The sequence below is a fragment of the Alosa sapidissima genome, chromosome 11 (genome assembly GCF_018492685.1).
Source record: "Alosa sapidissima isolate fAloSap1 chromosome 11, fAloSap1.pri, whole genome shotgun sequence".
Lineage (NCBI taxonomy): Eukaryota > Metazoa > Chordata > Actinopteri > Clupeiformes > Clupeidae > Alosa > Alosa sapidissima.
The window spans coordinates 34,293,269-34,320,246 of NC_055967.1; the positions used below are offsets into that span (position 1 = coordinate 34,293,269).

The following is a 26,978-nucleotide window of genomic DNA, read 5'->3' on the forward strand; positions in this document are numbered from 1 at the left end:
TTTCAGATGTTGACCAAATGTTCAGATGTTGGTACATTTCCTTGGTTGGTACACAAAAACTGACAATATTCTACGTAATATCTTTAGTCCATCATTATTGATTCCGTTTTTAATCCAGACTTTTTTTTTTTACTTTCCCAACAGAATGATGTGTTCAGACACTGATGTACCTTGGAGTTCAGCTTATATCTCTTTGGTTGTTTTCTTTGTGTCTTTGTCATTCGCACTATTCAGTCTGGGGTATTTTCATCTTACTGCCATGTCCATGGAGGTTGATAGTCCCAATGTCCCATGGATCATAAACTTCTAAATCTACTGTAGTCACAGGAACATCAAGCTGCTTGGAGGTAGTCTTACAGCCTTTAATACGTTTTCCTTCTGATATCCTTAGACAACTCTTTCCTATGCTTTCTCTCGTCCATGTTTAGTGTGATGCGCCAATATGCATGAGTGTGAATGCTTTAGGAGATTAGTTTGTCTGTAATGTGGCTGAGAAGACTCATCGGCCATACGAGTTTACTGACTGCTTTCCACTATTTAAGAAATTGTTTTGGCCATTGGCCATGTTTCCCTTCTAAACATTACCCCATTCAATTGTCTAACTGCACTTGGAATAATAAAGTCACCCTTCTGGAAAGGTGGTACTTCCTGTAGTCTGAATTAGTCATCTAGGTTTTAACCATGAAATGAAATTCACTTTTGAGCATTATGTACTTGTATTTGTTTGTTTGTGCCTAGTGTTGTTGTTTTTGGATATTTAGACAAGGAGAATGAAGAAACTTCATTCATATTTAGCTAATAATTCTGCCCAAAGCAATCCTCACAAAACCTCTTGCTCATTCCCAGTGTAATACTGCATTTGAGTCACAATCACACGACAAGTCTTTACTCACAACATCGGATTCAGAAAGGGTGCTATATAGCCTGCTATAACTATACTCCACTATAAGAGCCACCATATAGTTTTTCAGTAGTGTGCTATGAATTAGTGAATGTGTAGATGTTCTGAACACAGAGAAGGGCTTACATACACATGACTAAAGAGCTGGATAGAGGCAATTAAGAACAAAGGAACCAGGAAGTAAAAAGAGTTATGAACTATAGAGCTCTGAAGTTCGCCTATAAGGAACCAAAGCTGCCATCTTTGCCCATATAAGGAGATCCGGGTGTTAATTGAAGCTAACTACCTATGGCAAGTTGCATTGCAAGTTAGCTCTGGGGTAGCAAAAATCTAAGTTTGCCGTCTTAATGTACGGAACATCACAGGAGCCACTCAATATCAAAGGCAGAGGACAAAAATGTGTTGATAATTCAAAACCCCCATATTATTTTTTCCATAGGAAAAATCGCAAGATACCGGATCTCAAAGATGGCAGCTTTTTTGTAGGTGAACTTCAGAGGTCTATAACACAAAGATCTACAGGGAACAGGGTTACTGTAACAGGACTAAAAAAAAGAGCATTCGGTTTTGGAAATAGACACACAAAACTATGAAACTAGATAAATGAAATCCCAAAACTATGACACCCAGATGTGAATTTCAGCAAACATGAACTGTTTCAATTATGACATTCAACTATTTTTAGATGATCAAATTGAATTATTATCTATTGCATTGACTTGGTGCCTGTGTGGATATGAAGATGCTGGTGGCAACACAGTGGATGGTTCCTGCAATAGGAGCATCTCTTAGTGACTGCTCAAATCTCCATTAGACTGGCCTATTAAAACCAGATAAGTTGGGGAACAGTAAGCTATTCCATTGTTTGTGAGAACAGCTTGTATTTGTGCAGCATACTTGGTGAGAGCAGGCGAAGTTTGTATGATGATGATGATAGCAAAAAATTCTGACTAAGATAGAAAGAGAGAGTACTGTGTACACATATTTTGACACTTCTACTTTTAAGATAAGGTCTAAGTTAGTACACTGCTTTTAAGCACTGGATTGACTTGAGCCTGTGTTACTGTAACAGGTCGTCTCTTAGAAGTGATCTGCCTCTGGCGTGATGAGAGTGTTAGAGAAGTGAGAAGTTAAGAGATGTCAGTGACAGCGGTGTCAGAGAGCTTGACAGAAAGAGAAATGGAAAAGTTCTGGGTGTATATGTGTGAGGGTATTCAAGATGAACAGTATGCTCTTTTTTAAAACAACACTTTGACACTTTTTAGGTGCCTTTTTTCAGACATCTTGTTTTGGTAGGATTTTGATATTAATTTTGATGGTACACGTATGGTCAGGGAATGGACAGACAAACACATAAGCCGTTCCCACCAGCCATCCAAAACACTGTGCAGTTCTGTGTTCCAGGCTGGAATACACTGCACAAAAAAACTGAAAGAAAATCTTTCTTGAAATAAATCTTGTTAAGTGCCGGTCTCCAGATCTTCAACCACACTTGATCCTTCCTTCTACAGTAAAACTCTCTGACCCGAGTGTGATAAGGGAAAGCTAATGCTATGTCAGTTAGGTACACGGGAAAAACTGGAAACACTGGTAAACAGAGAAGTGCAATAGAGCAGAACTTTTAACAGCTGATGAGCAGAGAGCAAATCAGTTGCCAATAGCAGAGCATCAAGAAGAGGTTATTATTCTCAATGCATCCAGCAGGCTCTGCCGTTTCAGAGGTGAAGTTCTCTTCAGTGGCAACTTCAGGACTTTTCAATCAATGCCCTGTTATGAACAGGTCATATAGAGGTCATATAGAGGTTGTATCTAACCCATGCGGTCACAAGCAGACCATGAATCACACAGAAAAATTTTGTCAGCATCGTGGACATTGTTGCTACACTCAGTTGTTTGTTGAGAAACAGTAAAAAAAAAAAAACTGAATCTGTTCATGGTTTACGAGAAGTTAGCGAAAGCCCTTCGCCTCATCTTAGTGGGAGGGTTGTCATAACACCATGTCTAGTGTTGGCATGTCACACTTACAAAGCGACAGCACGTCAGCTTTTCAAAAGCGTGTATACTACTATGGGCTATACAGAAAGGGAAAGACGGGAGGTTAAAAGAATATCAAGACTTTTGTTAGAAAATGGACATACAAGTAGACTACAGGGATGAGAAACAGTAATCCCTTGGGGGACACGCTGAGAGCATCACTGGACATTTGCTGCAGGGCAGATACTGCTATCTCACGTCTCTATATCACTAACCTTACTGTTTTATCGTCTTTCTCATGTGGACCAATGCTCTTTGACTTTGGCATCTTACCAGCAAATCATGATCATATCACTGTTGCCATGATGTGATCAGCATTGATACTCTATAGGGCCCTACCTTACACCCGGTGCATCGTGGTGCTAAGCATGACGCAAGTCTTCTTCCTATCTTTCACCCAGCACAGTGAGGACTTTTCCGCCAAATGCTCAAGTTCACACGTTTTTTTTTAAAGGGTGTTAAAATAGCGAAAGTGACCTCAGGCTCGCCCCCATGCATCTCGCTTCACATGCGCTTAGATTGCTATGTCTCAAAAATGCCAGATCACCATGACGATCACCATGATGAATTCAGGTTGTGTTTGTGTGTGTGTGTGTGTGTGTGTGTGTGTAGGGGGGGGGGGGGGTGATGATTGCATGAAAAACTGTGTGTGGCATTTGCTGTATTAGTCTTTCAGACTCTAACTAATAATAACATCTTATACAGTAAGCATCTCCTCAGAGTACAAAGTCTACTCATTCAAAAACTGTCAGAGAACTGATAGACACTAGAGTGGGAAATGATATGTCCAGTTGCAGTGAGTCCATATTTTCTCAGCCTCTGCTCATGCCTCAGCTGAACAGAAGTGGGCGGGGCCTGACCCTCCGTCAGCGCCGAGCTGAGCAGCAGGAAGAGGCCAAGGAGGCCAGAGGAGCTAGCTCCCAGGAGAGGGGCAGCACCGGAAGGGGCCAGAGTGGGAGCGGGGTGTGTGTGTGTGTGTGTGTGTGTGTGTGTGTGTGTGTGTGCGTCTCTGTGAGTGCATGTGTGTTTGAGTTGTGCATATGTGTGTGTGTGTGTGTGTGTGTGTGTGTGTGTGTGTGCGTGTGCATGTGTGCGTGTGTGTGTGTGTGTGAGTGTGTGTGTGTGTGTTAGCGCAGAGTCAGAGAATGTGTGAAATGTGAAAAATACTTAATCTAAGAATCTAAAAAGAATATAGCAGATGTTGTCAACAGATAAAGGAGCCAATATTGTCCTAGTTCAAGTAGCGCTTAAGTGTTCTCATACAGTATTGTAACACAAAGTTTAACTGGAGCCAATGTCAGAAGTAAAGTTGAATATTTCCTCATATTTTATCACTGTAAAGTTGACTATTTCCTTACTTTTTAATCACTATCTTTCATACACTCAAAACTATATAAAAACACAAAACAGTGTTCAATGTGTTATTCTTCCCAGAGTGTAAACTAGTCCAGACTAGCCAGTGGAAATCTCAATTGAAGGTTTCTTTTAGTGCAGTACTAGGCTTACTCCATGTTTGGGAAACTGGCCCAACTCGTTTCTGCTCAGTTACTGTAGCTGACACATCTGCTTAGTGGAAAGAGGGTTTTGAGAGGGAAGTTGGGCCTAAACCTGCCAGGGTGTAGTTAGCAACTCACATGCACATTTGCGCGAACATTGGCAACTGAGAATGAGTGGTAGGCCTACTGTACGTACAGTACTGAGTAAATATTTATTTAATATTTATATTATCTGTGGTAGCTCCCAGCCAAAAGGCTCAGATGAAGTGTCCTGTTGTTGCATTTTGTTTTATTTTATTGAACAGTCACCTTGAGAGAAAGAGAGAGCGAGCGAGCGAGGGAGAGAGAATGGAAAGAAAAAGAAAAGAGTGAAAGAGAAAAAGAAAAACAACAATAGAACAATCGAAGGGAGGGGAGAAAACAACAATAGAACAATCGAAGGGAGGGGAGAAAACAACAATAGAACAATCGAAGGGAGGGGAGAAAAATGATGCAGACAAAAAAGGAATAACTCACACCGGTAATGTAGAGGTGACGTAGTATTTACTTCAGCTGACGTCATGGTGAGACTTTTATCCAAATGGATTTGCATTACCATGAATATGGATATTTGTATCCCTGTGTGTGCTCCCTGCACGGTGAGCTCCCGTCTCAGATAAACTGCAGCAGAACAGAGTCATGATGCAGTTTTCCATGTATCACAGTAGCTTACTTCACTTACTCCATATTCACTCACATAATAGTCAAATGTATTTCATCTCTCTCACACCCAGATATTTTTAGAATGTCCACTTGCCGGAAATGGGAAATATGTACAGCAAATCCCTAAATAAAGGAAAGTAGGGAAATTATAGGGAAACCAATAATATATATTAACATTTAAATGTAGTCATGTGGGAATTCAAAGCCACTTATAGTAAAATACAAGCAATGAAGCTAATGAAGCTTTTCAAATCAACAATTGACTACAACAAACTAATCAATAACTAATGAGTTTCATATTTTATAATCATAGTTAATACAAAAATAAACAGGAAGTGAATAGACAGTAGAGTTGAGTAGAGTTGAAAGACTTAAATACACAGTTCAGTTTTGTCAGTGAGCACAAGTGTTGCTCCATAAATTAAATCAGCCTTTGAAGTGGAAAGTATGGTATTGATGCTGTTACACAACCACAGGTGTAAGTGGGTTTAATAATTAGCAGTTTTGTAAACAGAAGGTAATGCAGTTGTGTTAGCTAATGCCTGGAGTATGTGTTCTTAAAACTAATCATTAAAGGGCTCAAATTAATGAAAAACATTTGAGAAAAAAGGGAGTTTACATGATTACATAGAGTTCAGATTGTGTGTGTGTGTGTGTGTGTCTGTGCATGCATACGCGAGTCTGTGATAGGTTGCGCAAGAACTACAGCATACCACGGTTTCATACAATCAGAGGAACCATTTATTTCCCTTGTCCAAAACATATTATGAACAGATTCAGAGGTTGTTGTACCACACGCACAACTCCACCTCATATATCAGGTGTCATTAAGACAATTTTTTCTATTGGTACTCCACTTCCCCCGAAAGTGTGCTGCTTCCCCCCTCCTCAAGTCACGACATCACCAGATTCTGCTTTCCACTTTGGCCACTATGCGGATGCATGCAAGTCATGACACTAAATGTTATCCCTGAAGTCCATCCCATTGTCCATGTCATCCCATGGTGTCTTCAATTCAGCACCTAATACTGTCAGACTATGATGATGATGATGATGATGATGATAATGGCAGGGATAATTATGATGGTGATAATTATAATGAATAAAGTAACCACAGCAATGATATACAGCAGGGGAAATAAGTATTGAACTTGTCAATATTCGTTATCAGTAAGTATACTTTCAGTGAGGCTATTCACATGAAATTTTCACCAGACATCAATATGAACTCAGGATCAGGATCATGAATACTCAGGATACATTGTGGAAAAGCCTTTTAATGACAACTTCAAGACATTTTCCTGTATGAAAAAAAAATCAGTTGGAGTATTCAGTATTCAGGTGTGATTTAAGCCCAATTTTGAAGATTGCAGTGGGGCCCTCTTGTGAATCCTGATCTTTAGTTCTTTCTACAAATGTTCAATTGGATTTTAGTCAGGGGCTTGATTTTCTTTCTCTGACACCAATTGAGAGTTTCCGTTGCTGTATGCTTTGGATTGATGTCCTGCTGGAAGGTCCATTCATGTCTAATCTTCATCATCCTGGTGGATGGCAAGATTCTCCCAGACAAAAATGGCTCCAATCATACACTCTTTTTTAAGTGTATGAAGTCTGCCAGTACCATGAGATGAAAAACAGCCCCACACTATGATGCGTCCAACTCCAAACTGCACTGTTGGTATGGCATTTGTAGAGTTTGATGTACAGTGTCATTTCTCCTCCAAACATGGTGTGTAGTATGACATCCAAAAAGTTCAATTTTACTCGCGTCTAACCAGACTATATGCTCTCAGTGTTTCACTGGCTTGTCCAAAATGTTGTGTAGCAAACTTTAAACAAGCTTCAACATGTTTTTCTTTAGTAATGCAGTCTTGTGGGGTGAGTGTGCATAGAGGCCATGGTGATGGAGTGCATTGCCTATGATTTTCTCTGTAACAATTGTACCAGCTGCCTACAAGACTTTCTGGAGCTTTCTCCGAGTAGACCTTAGCTCTTGGGCGACTCTTCTGACTATCCTTCTGACTCCCTGGTCAGAAATCTTGCGAGGAGCTCCTGTGCAAGGCAGGTTGATGATGGAGTGATGTTCCTTCCACTTGCAGATAATGGCCTCAATGGTGCTTACTGGACAATTCTGTTTTGAAAAGTTTTGAAAAAAGCCTGTATCCAGTTCCATTGATATGTTTCACAAAACAAGGTTGCAAAGGTTTTGGTAGAGCTCTTTGCTTTTACCCATTGTGTGTCAGGAGAAACCTTTTTATAGCCTATCAATATTTACTAACCCAGCTTATATTAATTTGCACAGATAAGAGGGATAACAGTTGAATAACAGTTTGTTCCTTGCATTTCCTTGCCTTAGTGTACTGCTTTTTCTTAGTGTATTCAATACTTTTTTCCCACTGTCATTCCACTTTATTACACATAACTCTACTTATGGACTTAAATGTTTGTATTTTTTTGAATATGTATGGATTACCTGACTTAATACTAATGCCTGGTGTAAATTTCATAGGCTCACTGGAAGCATACTTACTGAAATAAAAATGTTGACATGTTCAATGCTGATTTCATCCACTATAAAATGTCGCCTCTTTATGGTTGCATTGCATCATCTGAGTTTAATTGGTATATGTATCAGTGTCAGTGTCAAGTATAAATACTGGGTAAGGGCAAAATAAATAAAAGCACATTTTTGGTTTGCATAGGAATGAATATGCGATTCTCTCTATGAATGTTTGAAAAGTAAAGGGAAGTAGATGAGTTGACCATGCTAACACTGCCCTCTAGAGGCTTTGCAGCAGAACACGCTAAAGAGAGACAGAGCAGTGCATTCTGTATGTGTTTTATTCAGATTTGTGGTTTTGCCTTCCCCATAGATCTCAGAGGCCCAAAGCAATGGTAAGTAGTTAACTACCTTCTTTTTGGACTGGTAAAGAAACAGCACACATATTTACATGATATGTAATATTCAAATATTCAATTTACCAGGATTGTGGTAGGGTTTCCTCTTAGTAGTTGTCATCATATACCAACTCCAAAGACAAAATACAGATCATGATTGAGCAGATTTGGTGATAACAACACCACAGCCTATCCTGGATTCAAATAGCACTCTTTACACATGTTTCCATCATATGAAGCAAATAGGCACTAGTCAGCAAAGCTAACTATGTGTGCTCAACATTTGTTCCAATACATTCCAATACAATGTGTTCTGTCTTTTCCTGTCACCCAGGGCCAGAGACTGTGCAGCAGCTGTCTATCACAGAACAGTCCAATAACTCCATCACAGTGTCATGGGATGCTCCTAATGGACCTGTGGAGTTCTATGAGGTTCTCCTGAACAGCAGCAGCAGCAGACGTAGTGGTCTACTGAACAAAAGTATCAACTCCCATGAGTTTTGGAACCTGACAGCTGGAAAGATATACACAGCCACAGTCATAACAAAGAGTGGGAACTTTAGTCAAGAGTCTGAGCCAGTGACCAATGCAACGTGTGAGTATTAGAATATATACAGAATTTTGTTGGTAAATAGATTGTTTTCACAAAGGAGAATGGGATTTTATCATACAAATAAAACCTTTTTTTTAGATCCCAATCCTCCAGGAAGTATCAGCATAGACCATACAACTACACACTCCATTTCTATTTCGTGGGCTCCAGCCCTCTGGATGGAGAACTCAGACAGTTTTAACTACACTGTCACCATCAGTAATTCTTCTTGGTCCAGAGAGTATAATACCATCACCACATCCCAGAACCTGACAGAGCTCACACCAGGAACATCTCACGACATCTCTGTGAGAACAACTGGACCATTTGGCCTCCAGAGCCAACGTGTTGAAGTGAAAACTGTAACAAGTAAGTGCAGTATTCAGGTATACAGGTGCATCTCAATCTATTTAAAAACAAATATTGGTCTCTGGGACTACGTCTTTGAGTGAAATGGCATCTTCATTGCCTACTTCTTAATCTAAACCTTCAACACCAGCACTGTGGAAAATGTTGTAACAAGTAGTTAGAGCATTGCAATATATATTATATGTGATTCACTCACAAATGTTTTCATTTCTCATTCAGCCTACATGAAATATCTCTCTAGGAAGTAGGTTTTGCAGTATCTGTGACTAAATGATCTCTCCCTTTAACCATTCAACACATTCTTGTTAAATGGGCTATGTGTAGGTCATTTTTAGTAAAAAAAATATGGAAAATTCCCTAGAAACAGCTGTAAAATGTAAAATAAATTTAAAAAAAAAAATGTAAAGAAGCATGCTAACCAGCTACCAACAGACTGTTCTCACTCATACCGGTAGTACCATTTTGTATTTTAAGAGGTGCTTTTGTCAAACATGAAACTCAATGGAAGAGTGCCATAGTTGCCATATTGATCATTCAAGGCAACTAAAATCCTACACATCACCCCTTTAAAGAGGCATATCCATATAGAATTTCATGCTACAGAACTTGTTTTATATATTACGTCTTAATATTCCTTTAACTTCTCTCTATCAATGCAAACAGCATGAGACAGGATGTGTTCTCCGACAGATATGTCAGTAATCTTCAGTTCACCTTCATTTAAATGATATGTCCTACCTGTGTTGTTCCAGATTATGTAAAGGATTTTATGTCTCTCAGGATTCAGTCCATGTGGCATTGCCTTGTTTTATCACTGTGTCTATAGTTGCCTGTTTCTTTATACTGTCCTTTCTTCAATGTGGTTGTGTTTAAATGTTTTTATCTTCCTGTCACCCAGGGCCAGAGACTGTGCAGCAGCTGTCTATCACAGAACAGTCCAATAACTCCATCACAGTGTCATGGGATGCTCCTAATGGAAATGTGCAGTTCTATGAGGTTCTCCTGAACAGCAGCAGCAGCAGACGTAGTGGTCTACTGAACAAAAGTATCAACTCCCATGAGTTTTGGAACCTGACAGCTGGAAAGATATACACAGCCACAGTCATAACAAAGAGTGGGAACTTTAGTCAAGAGTCTGAGCCAGTGACCAATGCAACATGTGAGTATTAGAATATATACAGAATTTTGTTGGTAAATAGATTGTTTTCACAAAGGAGAACGGGATTTTATCATACAAATAAAACCTTTTTTTTAGATCCCAATCCTCCAGGAAGTATCAGCATAGACCATACAACTACAAACTCCATTTCTATTTCGTGGGCTCCAGCCCTCTTGATGGAGAACTCAGACAGTTTTAACTACACTGTCACCATCAGTAATTCTTCTTGGTCCAGAGAGTATAATACCATCACCACATCCCAGAACCTGACAGAGCTCACACCAGGAACATCTCACGACATCTCTGTGAGAACAACTGGACCATTTGGCCTCCAGAGTCAACGTGTTGAAGTGAAAACTGTAACAAGTAAGTGCAGCATTCAGGTATACAGGTGCATCTCAATCTATTTAAAAATAAATATTGGTCTCTGGGATTATGTCTTTGATTGAAATGGCATCTTCATTGCTTACTTCTTCATCTAAACCTTCAACACCAGGACTGTGGAAAATGTTGTAACAAGTAGTTAGAGCATTGCAATATATATTATATGGGATTCACTCACAAATGTTTTCATTTCTCATTCAGCCTACATGAAATATCTCTCTAGGAAGTAGGTTTTACAGTATCTGTGACTAAATGATCTCTCCCTTTAACCATTCAACACATTCTTGTTAAATGGGCTATGTGTAGGTAATTTTTAGTAAAAAAATATGGAAAATTACCTAGAAACAGCTGTAAAATGTAAAATAAATTTTTAAAAAAAATTTGAAGAAGCATGCTAACCAGCTACCAACATACTGTTCTCACTCATACCGGTAGTACCATTTTGTATTTTAACCCTCTAGGCGCCACAGTCGACAAGATGCGGTACTGAATAAAACGGCCGATTTAGTCAAATAGGGTGTCATATTTCGTTCGACTTCCACTCCACTAGATGGCAGACATGTCATACGTCATCCCCGAGTCGAAAAAAGGACACGCTTTAAACAAAACTTTCTAGCTACAGCGCATTGAATCAGTGCATGAAATACCGGAGCTAGTGTGCGTGTGAGCCACTTTGTCAGAGCGATATTGTCAACGTCAGCGAGTATTTGCATTAGATTATCGTCTAATGGCATCAAAAAAGTTTACCTGAAATGAAGTGTTGGATCTTCTATTCGCGGACCCTGATTCTGAAGGGGAATATCTGCCTTCAGAAAATGACGGTGATTCGTTTAGTGAGGCTTCAGATGCGTCCCTGCCTTGCAATGATGCAGCTGGACAAAGTGAGAGTTTACTCCATAGTTTAGCTTACACCAAGCACAAACGTTGAATCTTTTGCCCAATGTCACTGGTGGGAATAATGTTTCACGGGTTCGGAGTGTTCAAGTTAGCAGTATGTTAGTGGTGTGGCGAACGAGGCTGGAGGTAGCCTAATATCCATAGCGCTAGCTTCTGTCTTCTGAACGTGTGCCTCTCCACAATCGCGGCGACAGTAACGTGGTGGAGCCTTTGTCTAATGCCACTGGGTATGTTAGACGAGGTCGAAGTGCTCATAGGACAGTTAGGGGGGAACGTAGTGGCAGTGTGGGGAGTCGCAATGAGAATGACAGTAGGCCTAGTCCGAGCTGCGCAAATTCTCTCCACTCGGCGCGCGCGAGGCAGATCTGGCCATGCTGCTCGCATGGTGGAGGTGGTGACACGCTCTCTCCCTCTCCCTCTCCCACACACACACACACACATTAGGTCATGCATAGTCTATCACAAGATGATGGGAATGCCGGCCCTGTATGGATAGGGATAGGGAGTCATTATCTCTACAGCAAAAGGCCTGCTACATAAAAAAAAAATGTCAGCCATTTAGTAATGATTTACACTGTTGATTTGCTATCTACTTCCCTGATCATTTAGGACATACAGTACACTATGTGTTCCTTTTTGTGTGTTCATGTCCTTGTGATGTGTGTGTCTTTGTCAGCTAAGAAAAAAAACAAAAAAACATCAACAAAAACAACAAAAAGAAAAAAAATACTAACATTGTCTCTTGTCTTGTCTCGTCATCTCACTCCTGAAATGTGCCTTGCCGTGGCAAATGAGCTTTTGAACTAAACAGGTCTTGTCTACTTGTGTTTGTGTGTCATCTGAATAATATATATGTGCCCCATACATGGAATCAGAGTGCCTACTGTATGTAGTAAATGGAAAATCTCTACAGCAAAAGGCCAGTCTACCGCTACATGCATTTGGTTTGTTTCTGCCATTTATTAGTAATGATTTACACAGTTTGTTCACTACTTACTATTTACCTGAGCATTCAGTATTGTGCAATATAGCATACAGAAGGTGAGGGACATTTTGGGGGGAAAGAAGTGGTGCATTTTATCATTCAAACATGCGACTTTTCATGAAAATTCTATAATCCAAGATGGCCGCCACCATATGACGTCATAATATGCAAATTAGATATAAACATTTCATCTCTACATAAACTTTGGGTCATCCTTAATATTTCTCTAATTTACAGAAAGTCTCTATCTCTTATCACTTTTAAGATATAGCCTTTTGAAATAAAGATGTCAAAATTGATCGTTTCGGAAAAAAACCTCTGGCGCCTAAAGGGTTAAGAGGTGCTTTTGTCAAACATGAAACTCAATGGAAGAGTGCCATAGTTGACATATTGATCATTCAAGGCAACTAAAATCCTACACATCACCCCTTTAAAGAGGCATATCCATATAGAATTTCATGCCACAGAACTTGTTTTATATATTACGTCTTAATATTCCTTTAACTTCTCTCTATCAATGCAAACAGCATGAGACAGGATGTGTTCTCCGACAGATATGTCAGTAATCTTCAATTCACCTTCATTTAAATGATATGTCCTACCTGTGTTGTTCCAGATTATGTAAAGGATTTTATCTCTCTCAGGATTCAGTCCATGTGGCATTGCCTTGTTTTATCACTGTGTCTATTGTTGCCTGTTTCTTTATACTGTCCTTTCTTCAATGTGGTTGTGTTTAAATGTTTTTATCTTCCTGTCACCCAGGGCCAGAGACTGTGCAACAGCTGTCTATCACAGAACAGTCCAATAACTCCATCACAGTGTCATGGGATGCTCCTAATGGAAATGTGCAGTTCTATGAGGTTCTCCTGAACAGCAGCAGCAGCAGACGTAGTGGTCTACTGAACAAAAGTATCAACTCCCATGAGTTTTGGAACCTGACAGCTGGAAAGATATACACAGCCACAGTCATAACAAAGAGTGGGAACTTTAGTCAAGAGTCTGAGCCAGTGACCAATGCAACGTGTGAGTATTAGAATATATACAGAATTTTGTTGGTAAATAGATTGTTTTCACAAAGGAGAACGGGATTTGATCATACAAATAAAACCTTTTTTTTAGATCCCAATCCTCCAGGAAGTATCAGCATAGACCATACAACTACAAACTCCATTTCTATTTCGTGGGCTCCAGCCCTCTGGATGGAGAACTCAGACAGTTTTAACTACACTGTCACCATCAGTAATTCTTCTTGGTCCAGAGAGTATAATACCATCACCACATCCCAGAACCTGACAGAGCTCACACCAGGAACATCTCACAACATCACTGTGAGAACAACTGGACCATTTGGCCTCCAGAGCCAACGTGTTGAAGTGAAAACTGTAACAAGTAAGTGCAGCATTCAGGTATACAGGTGCATCTCAATCTATTTAAAAATAAATATTGGTCTCTGGGATTATGTCTTTGATTGAAATGGCATCTTCATTGCTTACTTCTTCATCTAAACCTTCAACACCAGGACTGTGGAAAATGTTGTAACAAGTAGTTAGAGCATTGCAATATATATTATATGGGATTCACTCACAAATGTTTTCATTTCTCATTCAGCCTACATGAAATATCTCTCTAGGAAGTAGGTTTTACAGTATCTGTGACTAAATGATCTCTCCCTTTAACCATTCAACACATTCTTGTTAAATGGGCTATGTGTAGGTAATTTTTAGTAAAAAAATATGGAAAATTACCTAGAAACAGCTGTAAAATGTAAAATAAATTTTTAAAAAAAATTTGAAGAAGCATGCTAACCAGCTACCAACATACTGTTCTCACTCATACCGGTAGTACCATTTTGTATTTTAACCCTCTAGGCGCCACAGTCGACAAGATGCGGTACTGAATAAAACGGCCGATTTAGTCAAATAGGGTGTCATATTTCGTTCGACTTCCACTCCACTAGATGGCAGACATGTCATACGTCATCCCCGAGTCGAAAAAAGGACACGCTTTAAACAAAACTTTCTAGCTACAGCGCATTGAATCAGTGCATGAAATACCGGAGCTAGTGTGCGTGTGAGCCACTTTGTCAGAGCGATATTGTCAACGTCAGCGAGTATTTGCATTAGATTATCGTCTAATGGCATCAAAAAAGTTTACCTGAAATGAAGTGTTGGATCTTCTATTCGCGGACCCTGATTCTGAAGGGGAATATCTGCCTTCAGAAAATGACGGTGATTCGTTTAGTGAGGCTTCAGATGCGTCCCTGCCTTGCAATGATGCAGCTGGACAAAGTGAGAGTTTACTCCATAGTTTAGCTTACACCAAGCACAAACGTTGAATCTTTTGCCCAATGTCACTGGTGGGAATAATGTTTCACGGGTTCGGAGTGTTCAAGTTAGCAGTATGTTAGTGGTGTGGCGAACGAGGCTGGAGGTAGCCTAATATCCATAGCGCTAGCTTCTGTCTTCTGAACGTGTGCCTCTCCACAATCGCGGCGACAGTAACGTGGTGGAGCCTTTGTCTAATGCCACTGGGTATGTTAGACGAGGTCGAAGTGCTCATAGGACAGTTAGGGGGGAACGTAGTGGCAGTGTGGGGAGTCGCAATGAGAATGACAGTAGGCCTAGTCCGAGCTGCGCAAATTCTCTCCACTCGGCGCGCGCGAGGCAGATCTGGCCATGCTGCTCGCATGGTGGAGGTGGTGACACGCTCTCTCCCTCTCCCTCTCCCACACACACACACACACATTAGGTCATGCATAGTCTATCACAAGATGATGGGAATGCCGGCCCTGTATGGATAGGGATAGGGAGTCATTATCTCTACAGCAAAAGGCCTGCTACATAAAAAAAAAATGTCAGCCATTTAGTAATGATTTACACTGTTGATTTGCTATCTACTTCCCTGATCATTTAGGACATACAGTACACTATGTGTTCCTTTTTGTGTGTTCATGTCCTTGTGATGTGTGTGTCTTTGTCAGCTAAGAAAAAAAACAAAAAAACATCAACAAAAACAACAAAAAGAAAAAAAATACTAACATTGTCTCTTGTCTTGTCTCGTCATCTCACTCCTGAAATGTGCCTTGCCGTGGCAAATGAGCTTTTGAACTAAACAGGTCTTGTCTACTTGTGTTTGTGTGTCATCTGAATAATATATATGTGCCCCATACATGGAATCAGAGTGCCTACTGTATGTAGTAAATGGAAAATCTCTACAGCAAAAGGCCAGTCTACCGCTACATGCATTTGGTTTGTTTCTGCCATTTATTAGTAATGATTTACACAGTTTGTTCACTACTTACTATTTACCTGAGCATTCAGTATTGTGCAATATAGCATACAGAAGGTGAGGGACATTTTGGGGGGAAAGAAGTGGTGCATTTTATCATTCAAACATGCGACTTTTCATGAAAATTCTATAATCCAAGATGGCCGCCACCATATGACGTCATAATATGCAAATTAGATATAAACATTTCATCTCTACATAAACTTTGGGTCATCCTTAATATTTCTCTAATTTACAGAAAGTCTCTATCTCTTATCACTTTTAAGATATAGCCTTTTGAAATAAAGATGTCAAAATTGATCGTTTCGGAAAAAAACCTCTGGCGCCTAAAGGGTTAAGAGGTGCTTTTGTCAAACATGAAACTCAATGGAAGAGTGCCATAGTTGACATATTGATCATTCAAGGCAACTAAAATCCTACACATCACCCCTTTAAAGAGGCATATCCATATAGAATTTCATGCCACAGAACTTGTTTTATATATTACGTCTTAATATTCCTTTAACTTCTCTCTATCAATGCAAACAGCATGAGACAGGATGTGTTCTCCGACAGATATGTCAGTAATCTTCAATTCACCTTCATTTAAATGATATGTCCTACCTGTGTTGTTCCAGATTATGTAAAGGATTTTATCTCTCTCAGGATTCAGTCCATGTGGCATTGCCTTGTTTTATCACTGTGTCTATTGTTGCCTGTTTCTTTATACTGTCCTTTCTTCAATGTGGTTGTGTTTAAATGTTTTTATCTTCCTGTCACCCAGGGCCAGAGACTGTGCAACAGCTGTCTATCACAGAACAGTCCAATAACTCCATCACAGTGTCATGGGATGCTCCTAATGGAAATGTGCAGTTCTATGAGGTTCTCCTGAACAGCAGCAGCAGCAGACGTAGTGGTCTACTGAACAAAAGTATCAACTCCCATGAGTTTTGGAACCTGACAGCTGGAAAGATATACACAGCCACAGTCATAACAAAGAGTGGGAACTTTAGTCAAGAGTCTGAGCCAGTGACCAATGCAACGTGTGAGTATTAGAATATATACAGAATTTTGTTGGTAAATAGATTGTTTTCACAAAGGAGAACGGGATTTGATCATACAAATAAAACCTTTTTTTTAGATCCCAATCCTCCAGGAAGTATCAGCATAGACCATACAACTACAAACTCCATTTCTATTTCGTGGGCTCCAGCCCTCTGGATGGAGAACTCAGACAGTTTTAACTACACTGTCACCATCAGTAATTCTTCTTGGTCCAGAGAGTATAATACCATCACCACATCCCAGAACCTGACAGAGCTCACACCAGGAACATCTCACAACATCACTGTGAGAACAACTGGACCATTTGGCCTCCAGAGCCAACGTGTTGAAGTGAAAACTGTAACAAGTAAGTGCAGTATTCAGGTATACAGGTGCATCTCAATCTATTTAAAAACAAATATTGGTCTCTGGGATTATGTCTTTGAGTGAAATGGCATCTTCATTGCCTACTTCTTCATCTAAACCTTCAACACCAGCACTGTGGAAAATGTTGTAACAAGTAGTTAGAGCATTGCAATATATATTATATGTGATTCACTCACAAATGTTTTCATTTCTCATTCAGCCTACATGAAATATCTCTCTAGGAAGTAGGTTTTGCAGTATCTGTGACTAAATGATCTCTCCCTTTAACCATTCAACACATTCTTGTTAAATGGGCTATGTGTAGGTCATTTTTAGTAAAAAAAAATATGGAAAATTACCTAGAAACAGCTGTAAAATGTAAAATAAATTAAAAAAAAAAAATGTAAAGAAGCATGCTAACCAGCTACCAACAGACTGTTCTCACTCATACCGGTAGTACCATTTTGTATTTTAAGAGGTGCTTTTGTCAAACATGAAACTCAATGGAATAGTGCCATAGTTGACATATTGATCATTCAAGGCAACTAAAATCCTACACATCACCCCTTTAAAGAGGCATATCCATATAGAATTTCATGCCACAGAACTTGTTTTATATATTACGTCTTAATATTCCTTTAACTTCTCTCTATCAATGCAAACAGCATGAGACAGGATGTGTTCTCCGACAGATATGTCAGTAATCTTCAGTTCACCTTCATTTAAATCATATGTCCTACCTGTGTTGTTCCAGATTATGTAAAGGATTTTATCTCTCTCAGGATTCAGTCCATGTGGCATTGCCTTGTTTTATCACTGTGTCTATAGTTGCCTGTTTCTTTACACTGTCCTTTCTTCAATGTGGTTGTGTTTAAATGTTTTTATCTTCCTGTCACCCAGGGCCAGAGACTGTGCAGCAGCTGTCTATCACAGAACAGTCCAATAACTCCATCACAGTGTCATGGGATGCTCCTAATGGAAATGTGCAGTTCTATGAGGTTCTCCTGAACAGCAGCAGCAGCAGACGTAGTGGTCTACTGAACAAAAGTATCAACTCCCATGAGTTTTGGAACCTGACAGCTGGAAAGATATACACAGCCACAGTCATAACAAAGAGTGGGAACTTTAGTCAAGAGTCTGAGCCAGTGACCAATGCAACATGTGAGTATTAGAATATATACAGAATTTTGTTGGTAAATAGATTGTTTTCACAAAGGAGAACGGGATTTTATCATACAAATAAAACCTTTTTTTTAGATCCCAATCCTCCAGGAAGTATCAGCATAGACCATACAACTACAAACTCCATTTCTATTTCGTGGGCTCCAGCCCCTTTGATGGAGAACTCAGACAGTTTTAACTACACTGTCACCATCAGTAATTCTTCTTGGTCCAGAGAGTATAATACCAAAATCACATCCCAGAACCTGACAGAGCTCACACCAGGAACATCTCACGACATCTCTGTGAGAACAACTGGACCATTTGGCCTCCAGAGCCAACGTGTTGAAGTGAAAACTGTAACAAGTAAGTGCAGTATTCAGGTATACAGGTGCATCTCAATCTATTTAAAAACAAATATTGGTCTCTGGGATTATGTCTTTGAGTGAAATGGCATCTTCATTGCCTACTTCTTCATCTAAACCTTCAACACCAGCACTGTGGAAAATGTTGTAACAAGTAGTTAGAGCATTGAAATATATATTATATGTGATTCACTCACAAATGTTTTCATTTCTCATTCAGCCTACATGAAATATCTCTCTAGGAAGTAGGTTTTGCAGTATCTGTGACTAAATGATCTCTCCCTTTAACCATTCAACACATTCTTGTTAAATGGGCTATGTGTAGGTAATTTTTAGTAAAAAAATATGGGAAATTACCTTGAAACAGCTGTAAAATGTAAAATAAATTTAAAAAAAAAATGTAAAGAAGCATGCTAACCAGCTACCAACAGACTGTTCTCACTCATACCGGTAGTACCATTTTGTATTTTAAGAGGTGCTTTTGTCAAACATGAAACTCAATGGAAGAGTGCCATAGTTGACATATTGATCATTCAAGGCAACTAAAATCCTACACATCACCCCTTTAAAGAGGCATATCCATATAGAATTTCATGCCACAGAACTTGTTTTATATATTACGTCTTAATATTCCTTTAACTTCTCTCTATCAATGCAAACAGCATGAGACAGGATGTGTTCTCCGACAGATATGTCAGTAATCTTCAGTTCACCTTCATTTAAATGATATGTCCTACCTGTGTTGTTCCAGATTATGTAAAGGATTTTATCTCTCTCAGGATTCAGTCCATGTGGCATTGCCTTGTTTTATCACTGTGTCTATTGTTGCCTGTTTCTTTATACTGTCCTTTCTTCAATGTGGTTGTGTTTAAATGTTTTTATCTTCCTGTCACCCAGGGCCAGAGACTGTGCAGCAGCTGTCTATCACAGAACAGTCCAATAACTCCATCACAGTGTCATGGGATGCTCCTAATGGAAATGTGCAGTTCTATGAGGTTCTCCTGAACAGCAGCAGCAGCAGACGTAGTGGTCTACTGAACAAAAGTATCAACTCCCATGAGTTTTGGAACCTGACAGCTGGAAAGATATACACAGCCACAGTCATAACAAAGAGTGGGAACTTTAGTCAAGAGTCTGAGCCAGTGACCAATGCAACGTGTGAGTATTAGAATATATACAGAATTTTGTTGGTAAATAGATTGTTTTCACAAAGGAGAACGGGATTTGATCATACAAATAAAACCTTTTTTTTAGATCCCAATCCTCCAGGAAGTATCAGCATAGACCATACAACTACAAACTCCATTTCTATTTCGTGGGCTCCAGCCCTCTGGATGGAGAACTCAGACAGTTTTAACTACACTGTCACCATCAGTAATTCTTCTTGGTCCAGAGAGTATAATACCATCACCACATCCCAGAACCTGACAGAGCTCACACCAGGAACATCTCACAACATCACTGTGAGAACAACTGGACCATTTGGCCTCCAGAGCCAACGTGTTGAAGTGAAAACTGTAACAAGTAAGTGCAGTATTCAGGTATACAGGTGCATCTCAATCTATTTAAAAACAAATATTGGTCTCTGGGATTATGTCTTTGAGTGAAATGGCATCTTCATTGCCTACTTCTTCATCTAAACCTTCAACACCAGCACTGTGGAAAATGTTGTAACAAGTAGTTAGAGCATTGCAATATATATTATATGTGATTCACTCACAAATGTTTTCATTTCTCATTCAGCCTACATGAAATATCTCTCTAGGAAGTAGGTTTTGCAGTATCTGTGACTAAATGATCTCTCCCTTTAACCATTCAACACATTCTTGTTAAATGGGCTATGTGTAGGTCATTTTTAGTAAAAAAAAATATGGAAAATTACCTAGAAACAGCTGTAAAATGTAAAATAAATAAAAAAAAAAAAATGTAAAGAAGCATGCTAACCAGCTACCAACAGACTGTTCTCACTCATACCGGTAGTACCATTTTGTATTTTAAGAGGTGCTTTTGTCAAACATGAAACTCAATGGAATAGTGCCATAGTTGACATATTGATCATTCAAGGCAACTAAAATCCTACACATCACCCCTTTAAAGAGGCATATCCATATAGAATTTCATGCCACAGAACTTGTTTTATATATTACGTCTTAATATTCCTTTAACTTCTCTCTATCAATGCAAACAGCATGAGACAGGATGTGTTCTCCGACAGATATGTCAGTAATCTTCAGTTCACCTTCATTTAAATCATATGTCCTACCTGTGTTGTTCCAGATTATGTAAAGGATTTTATCTCTCTCAGGATTCAGTCCATGTGGCATTGCCTTGTTTTATCACTGTGTCTATAGTTGCCTGTTTCTTTACACTGTCCTTTCTTCAATGTGGTTGTGTTTAAATGTTTTTATCTTCCTGTCACCCAGGGCCAGAGACTGTGCAGCAGCTGTCTATCACAGAACAGTCCAATAACTCCATCACAGTGTCATGGGATGCTCCTAATGGAAATGTGCAGTTCTATGAGGTTCTCCTGAACAGCAGCAGCAGCAGACGTAGTGGTCTACTGAACAAAAGTATCAACTCCCATGAGTTTTGGAACCTGACAGCTGGAAAGATATACACAGCCACAGTCATAACAAAGAGTGGGAACTTTAGTCAAGAGTCTGAGCCAGTGACCAATGCAACATGTGAGTATTAGAATATATACAGAATTTTGTTGGTAAATAGATTGTTTTCACAAAGGAGAACGGGATTTTATCATACAAATAAAACCTTTTTTTTAGATCCCAATCCTCCAGGAAGTATCAGCATAGACCATACAACTACAAACTCCATTTCTATTTCGTGGGCTCCAGCCCCTTTGATGGAGAACTCAGACAGTTTTAACTACACTGTCACCATCAGTAATTCTTCTTGGTCCAGAGAGTATAATACCAAAAGCACATCCCAGAACCTGACAGAGCTCACACCAGGAACATCTCACGACATCTCTGTGAGAACAACTGGACCATTTGGCCTCCAGAGCCAACGTGTTGAAGTGAAAACTGTAACAAGTAAGTGCAGTATTCAGGTATACAGGTGCATCTCAATCTATTTAAAAACAAATATTGGTCTCTGGGATTATGTCTTTGAGTGAAATGGCATCTTCATTGCCTACTTCTTCATCTAAACCTTCAACACCAGCACTGTGGAAAATGTTGTAACAAGTAGTTAGAGCATTGAAATATATATTATATGTGATTCACTCACAAATGTTTTCATTTCTCATTCAGCCTACATGAAATATCTCTCTAGGAAGTAGGTTTTGCAGTATCTGTGACTAAATGATCTCTCCCTTTAACCATTCAACACATTCTTGTTAAATGGGCTATGTGTAGGTAATTTTTAGTAAAAAAATATGGGAAATTACCTTGAAACAGCTGTAAAATGTAAAATAAATTTAAAAAAAAAATGTAAAGAAGCATGCTAACCAGCTACCAACAGACTGTTCTCACTCATACCGGTAGTACCATTTTGTATTTTAAGAGGTGCTTTTGTCAAACATGAAACTCAATGGAAGAGTGCCATAGTTGACATATTGATCATTCAAGGCAACTAAAATCCTACACATCACCCCTTTAAAGAGGCATATCCATATAGAATTTCATGCCACAGAACTTGTTTTATATATTACGTCTTAATATTCCTTTAACTTCTCTCTATCAATGCAAACGGCATGAGACAGGATGTGTTCTCCGACAGATATGTCAGTAATCTTCAGTTCACCTTCATTTAAATGATATGTCCTACCTGTGTTGTTCCAGATTATGTAAAGGATTTTATCTCTCTCAGGATTCAGTCCATGTGGCATTGCCTTGTTTTATCACTGTGTCTATAGTTGCCTGTTTCTTTATACTGTCCTTTCTTCAATGTGGTTGTGATTAAATGTTTTTATCTTCCTGTCACCCAGGGCCAGAGACTGTGCAGCAGCTGTCTATCACAGAACAGTCCAATAACTCCATCACAGTGTCATGGGATGCTCCTAATGGAAATGTGCAGTTCTATGAGGTTCTCCTGAACAGCAGCAGCAGCAGACGTAGTGGTCTACTGAACAAAAGTATCAACTCCCATGAGTTTTGGAACCTGACAGCTGGAAAGATATACACAGCCACAGTCATAACAAAGAGTGGGAACTTTAGTCAAGAGTCTGAGCCAGTGACCAATGCAACATGTGAGTATTAGAATATATACAGAATTTTGTTGGTAAATAGATTGTTTTCACAAAGGAGAATGGGATTTGATCATACAAATAAAACCTTTTTTTTAGATCCCAATCCTCCAGGAAGTATCAGCATAGACCATACAACTACAAACTCCATTTCTATTTCGTGTGCTCCAGCCCTCTTGATGGAGAACTCAGACAGTTTTAACTACACTGTCACCATCAGTAATTCTTCTTGGTCCAGAGAGTATAATACCAAAAGCACATCCCAGAACCTGACAGAGCTCACACCAGGAACATCTCACAACATCACTGTGAGAACAACTGGACCATTTGGCCTCCAGAGTCAACGTGTTGAAGTGAAAACTGTAACAAGTAAGTGCAGCATTCAGGTATACAGGTGCATCTCAATCTATTTAAAAACAAATATTGGTCTCTGGGATTATGTCTTTGATTGAAATGGCATCTTCATTGCTTACTTCTTCATCTAAACCTTCAACACCAGGACTGTGGAAAATGTTGTAACAAGTAGTTAGAGCATTGCAATATATATTATATGTGATTCACTCACAAATGTTTTAATTTCTCATTCAGCCTACATGAAATATCTCTCTAGGAAGTAGGTTTTACAGTATCTGTGACTAAATGATCTCTCCCTTTAACCATTCAACACATTCTTGTTAAATGGGCTATGTGTAGGTAATTTTTAGTAAAAAAATATGGAAAATTACCTAGAAACAGCTGTAAAATGTAAAATAAATAAAATAAAAATAATGTAAAGAAGCATGCTAACCAGCTACCAACAGACTGTTCTCACTCATACCGGTAGTACCATTTTGTATTTTAAGAGGTGCTTTTGTCAAACATGAAACTCAATGGAAGAGTGCCATAGTTGACATATTGATCATTCAAGGCAACTAAAATCCTACACATCACCCCTTTAAAGAGGCATATCCATATAGAATTTCATGCCACAGAATTTGTTTTATATATTACGTCTTAATATTCCTTTAACTTCTCTCTATCAATGCAATCAGCATGAGACAGGATGTGTTCTCCGACAGATATGTCAGTAATCTTCAGTTCACCTTCATTTAAATCATATGTCCTACCTGTGTTGTTCCAGATTATGTAAAGGATTTTATGTCTCTCAGGATTCAGTCCATGTGGCATTGCCTTGTTTTATCACTGTGTCTATAGTTGCCTGTTTCTTTATACTGTCCTTTCTTCAATGTGGTTGTGTTTAAATGTTTTTATCTTCCTGTCACCCAGGGCCAGAGACTGTGCAGCAGCTGTCTATCACAGAACAGTCCAATAAATCCATCACAGTGTCATGGGATGCTCCTAATGGAAATGTGCAGTTCTATGAGGTTCTCCTGAACAGCAGCAGCAGCAGACGTAGTGGTCTACTGAACAAAAGTGTCAACTCCCATGAGTTTTGGAACCTGACAGCTGGAAAGATATACACAGCCACAGTCATAACAAAGAGTGGGAACTTTAGTCAAGAGTCTGAGCCAGTGACCAATGCAACATGTGAGTATTAGAATATATACAGAATTTTGTTGGTAAATAGATTGTTTTCACAAAGGAGAATGGGATTTGATCATACAAATAAAACCTTTTTTTTAGATCCCAATCCTCCAGGAAGTATCAGCATAGACCATACAACTACAAACTCCATTTCTATTTCGTGGGCTCCAGCCCTCTTGATGGAGAACTCAGACAGTTTTAACTACACTGTCACCATCAGTAATTCTTCTTGGTCCAGAGAGTATAATACCAAAAGCACATCCCAGAACCTGACAGAGCTCACACCAGGAACATCTCACGACATCTCTGTGAGAACAACTGGACCATTTGGCCTCCAGAGCCAACATGTTGAAGTGAAAACTGTAACAAGTAAGTGCAGCATTCAGGTATACAGGTGCATCTCAATCTATTTAAAAATAAATATTGGTCTCTGGGATTATGTCTTTGATTGAAATGGCATCTTCATTGCTTACTTCTTCATCTAAACCTTCAACACCAGGACTGTGGAAAATGTTGTAACAAGTAGTTAGAGCATTGCAATATATATTATATGTGATTCACTCACAAATGTTTTCATTTCTCATTCAGCCTACATGAAATATCTCTCTAGGAAGTAGGTTTTACAGTATCTGTGACTAAATGATCTCTCCCTTTAACCATTCAACACATTCTTGTTAAATGGGCTATGTGTAGGTAATTTTTAGTAAAAAAATATGGAAAATTACCTAGAAACAGCTGTAAAATGTAAAATAAATAAAAAAAAAAAATGTGAAGAAGCATGCTAACCAGCTACCAACAGACTGTTCTCACTCATACCGATAGTACCATTTTGTATTTTAAGAGGTGCTTTTGTCAAACATGAAACTCAATGGAAGAGTGCCATAGTTGACATATTGATCATTCAAGGCAACTAAAATCCTACACATCACCCCTTTAAAGAGGCATATCCATATAGAATTTCATGCCACAGAACTTGTTTTATATATTACGTCTTAATATTCCTTTAACTTCTCTCTATCAATGCAATCAGCATGAGACAGGATGTGTTCTCCGACAGATATGTCAGTAATCTTCAGTTCACCTTCATTTAAATCATATGTCCTACCTGTGTTGTTCCAGATTATGTAAAGGATTTTATGTCTCTCAGGATTCAGTCCATGTGGCATTGCCTTGTTTTATCACTGTGTCTATAGTTGCCTGTTTCTTTATACTGTCCTTTCTTCAATGTGGTTGTGTTTAAATGTTTTTATCTTCCTGTCACCCAGGGCCAGAGACTGTGCAGCAGCTGTCTATCACAGAACAGTCCAATAAATCCATCACAGTGTCATGGGATGCTCCTAATGGAAATGTGCAGTTCTATGAGGTTCTCCTGAACAGCAGCAGCAGCAGACGTAGTGGTCTACTGAACAAAAGTGTCAACTCCCATGAGTTTTGGAACCTGACAGCTGGAAAGATATACACAGCCACAGTCATAACAAAGAGTGGGAACTTTAGTCAAGAGTCTGAGCCAGTGACCAATGCAACATGTGAGTATTAGAATATATACAGAATTTTGTTGGTAAATAGATTGTTTTCACAAAGGAGAATGGGATTTGATCATACAAATAAAACCTTTTTTTTAGATCCCAATCCTCCAGGAAGTATCAGCATAGACCATACAACTACAAACTCCATTTCTATTTCGTGGGCTCCAGCCCTCTTGATGGAGAACTCAGACAGTTTTAACTACACTGTCACCATCAGTAATTCTTCTTGGTCCAGAGAGTATAATACCAAAAGCACATCCCAGAACCTGACAGAGCTCACACCAGGAACATCTCACGACATCTCTGTGAGAACAACTGGACCATTTGGCCTCCAGAGTCAACGTGTTGAAGTGAAAACTGTAACAAGTAAGTGCAGCATTCAGGTATACAGGTGCATCTCAATCTATTTAAAAACAAATATTGGTCTCTGGGATTATGTCTTTGAGTGAAATGGTATCTTCATTGCCTACTTCTTCATCTAAACCTTCAACACCAGCACTGTGGAAAATGTTGTAACCAGTAGGTAGAGCATTGCAATATATATTATATGTGATTCACTCATAAATGTTTTAATTTCTCATTCAGCCTACATGAAATATCTCTCTAGGAAGTAGGTTTTACAGTATCTGTGACTAAATGATCTCTCCTTTTAACCATTCAACACATTCTTGTTAAATGGGCTATGTGTAGGTAATTTTTAGTAAAAAAATATGGAAAATTACCTAGAAACAGCTGTAAAATGTAAAATAAATTTAAAAAAAAAATGTGAAGAAGCATGCTAACCAGCTACCAACAGACTGTTCTCACTCGTACCGGTAGTACCATTTTGTATTTTAAGAGGTGCTTTTGTCAAACATGAAACTCAATGGAAGAGTGCCATAGTTGACATATTGATCATTCAAGGCAACTAAAATCCTACACATCACCCCTTTAAAGAGGCATATCCATATAGAATTTCATGCCACAGAACTTGTTTTATATATTACGTCTTAATATTCCTTTAACTTCTCTCTATCAATGCAAACAGCATGAGACAGGATGTGTTCTCCGACAGATATGTCAGTAATCTTCAGTTCACCTTCATTTAAATCATATGTCCTACCT

The 26,978-nt window shown here is 39.0% G+C and overlaps 1 protein-coding gene across 1 annotated transcript in view; it reads left to right on the forward strand.

The window, feature by feature from the left end:
- The window catches only part of LOC121724386 (receptor-type tyrosine-protein phosphatase beta-like), a 43,511-nt gene that overhangs the window by 5,570 nt on the left and 10,963 nt on the right, over positions 1-26,978 (forward strand). The window contains exons 2-22 of the mRNA XM_042110910.1: positions 8,007-8,028; positions 8,366-8,626; positions 8,723-8,992; positions 9,891-10,151; positions 10,248-10,517; positions 13,180-13,440; positions 13,537-13,806; positions 16,469-16,729; positions 16,826-17,095; positions 17,995-18,255; positions 18,352-18,621; positions 19,518-19,778; positions 19,875-20,144; positions 21,044-21,304; positions 21,401-21,670; positions 22,567-22,827; positions 22,924-23,193; positions 24,091-24,351; positions 24,448-24,717; positions 25,614-25,874; positions 25,971-26,240. Coding sequence (XP_041966844.1) covers positions 8,007-8,028; positions 8,366-8,626; positions 8,723-8,992; positions 9,891-10,151; positions 10,248-10,517; positions 13,180-13,440; positions 13,537-13,806; positions 16,469-16,729; positions 16,826-17,095; positions 17,995-18,255; positions 18,352-18,621; positions 19,518-19,778; positions 19,875-20,144; positions 21,044-21,304; positions 21,401-21,670; positions 22,567-22,827; positions 22,924-23,193; positions 24,091-24,351; positions 24,448-24,717; positions 25,614-25,874; positions 25,971-26,240 — 5,332 coding nt within the window. The remainder of the gene's footprint in view (positions 1-8,006; positions 8,029-8,365; positions 8,627-8,722; positions 8,993-9,890; positions 10,152-10,247; positions 10,518-13,179; positions 13,441-13,536; positions 13,807-16,468; positions 16,730-16,825; positions 17,096-17,994; positions 18,256-18,351; positions 18,622-19,517; positions 19,779-19,874; positions 20,145-21,043; positions 21,305-21,400; positions 21,671-22,566; positions 22,828-22,923; positions 23,194-24,090; positions 24,352-24,447; positions 24,718-25,613; positions 25,875-25,970; positions 26,241-26,978) is intronic.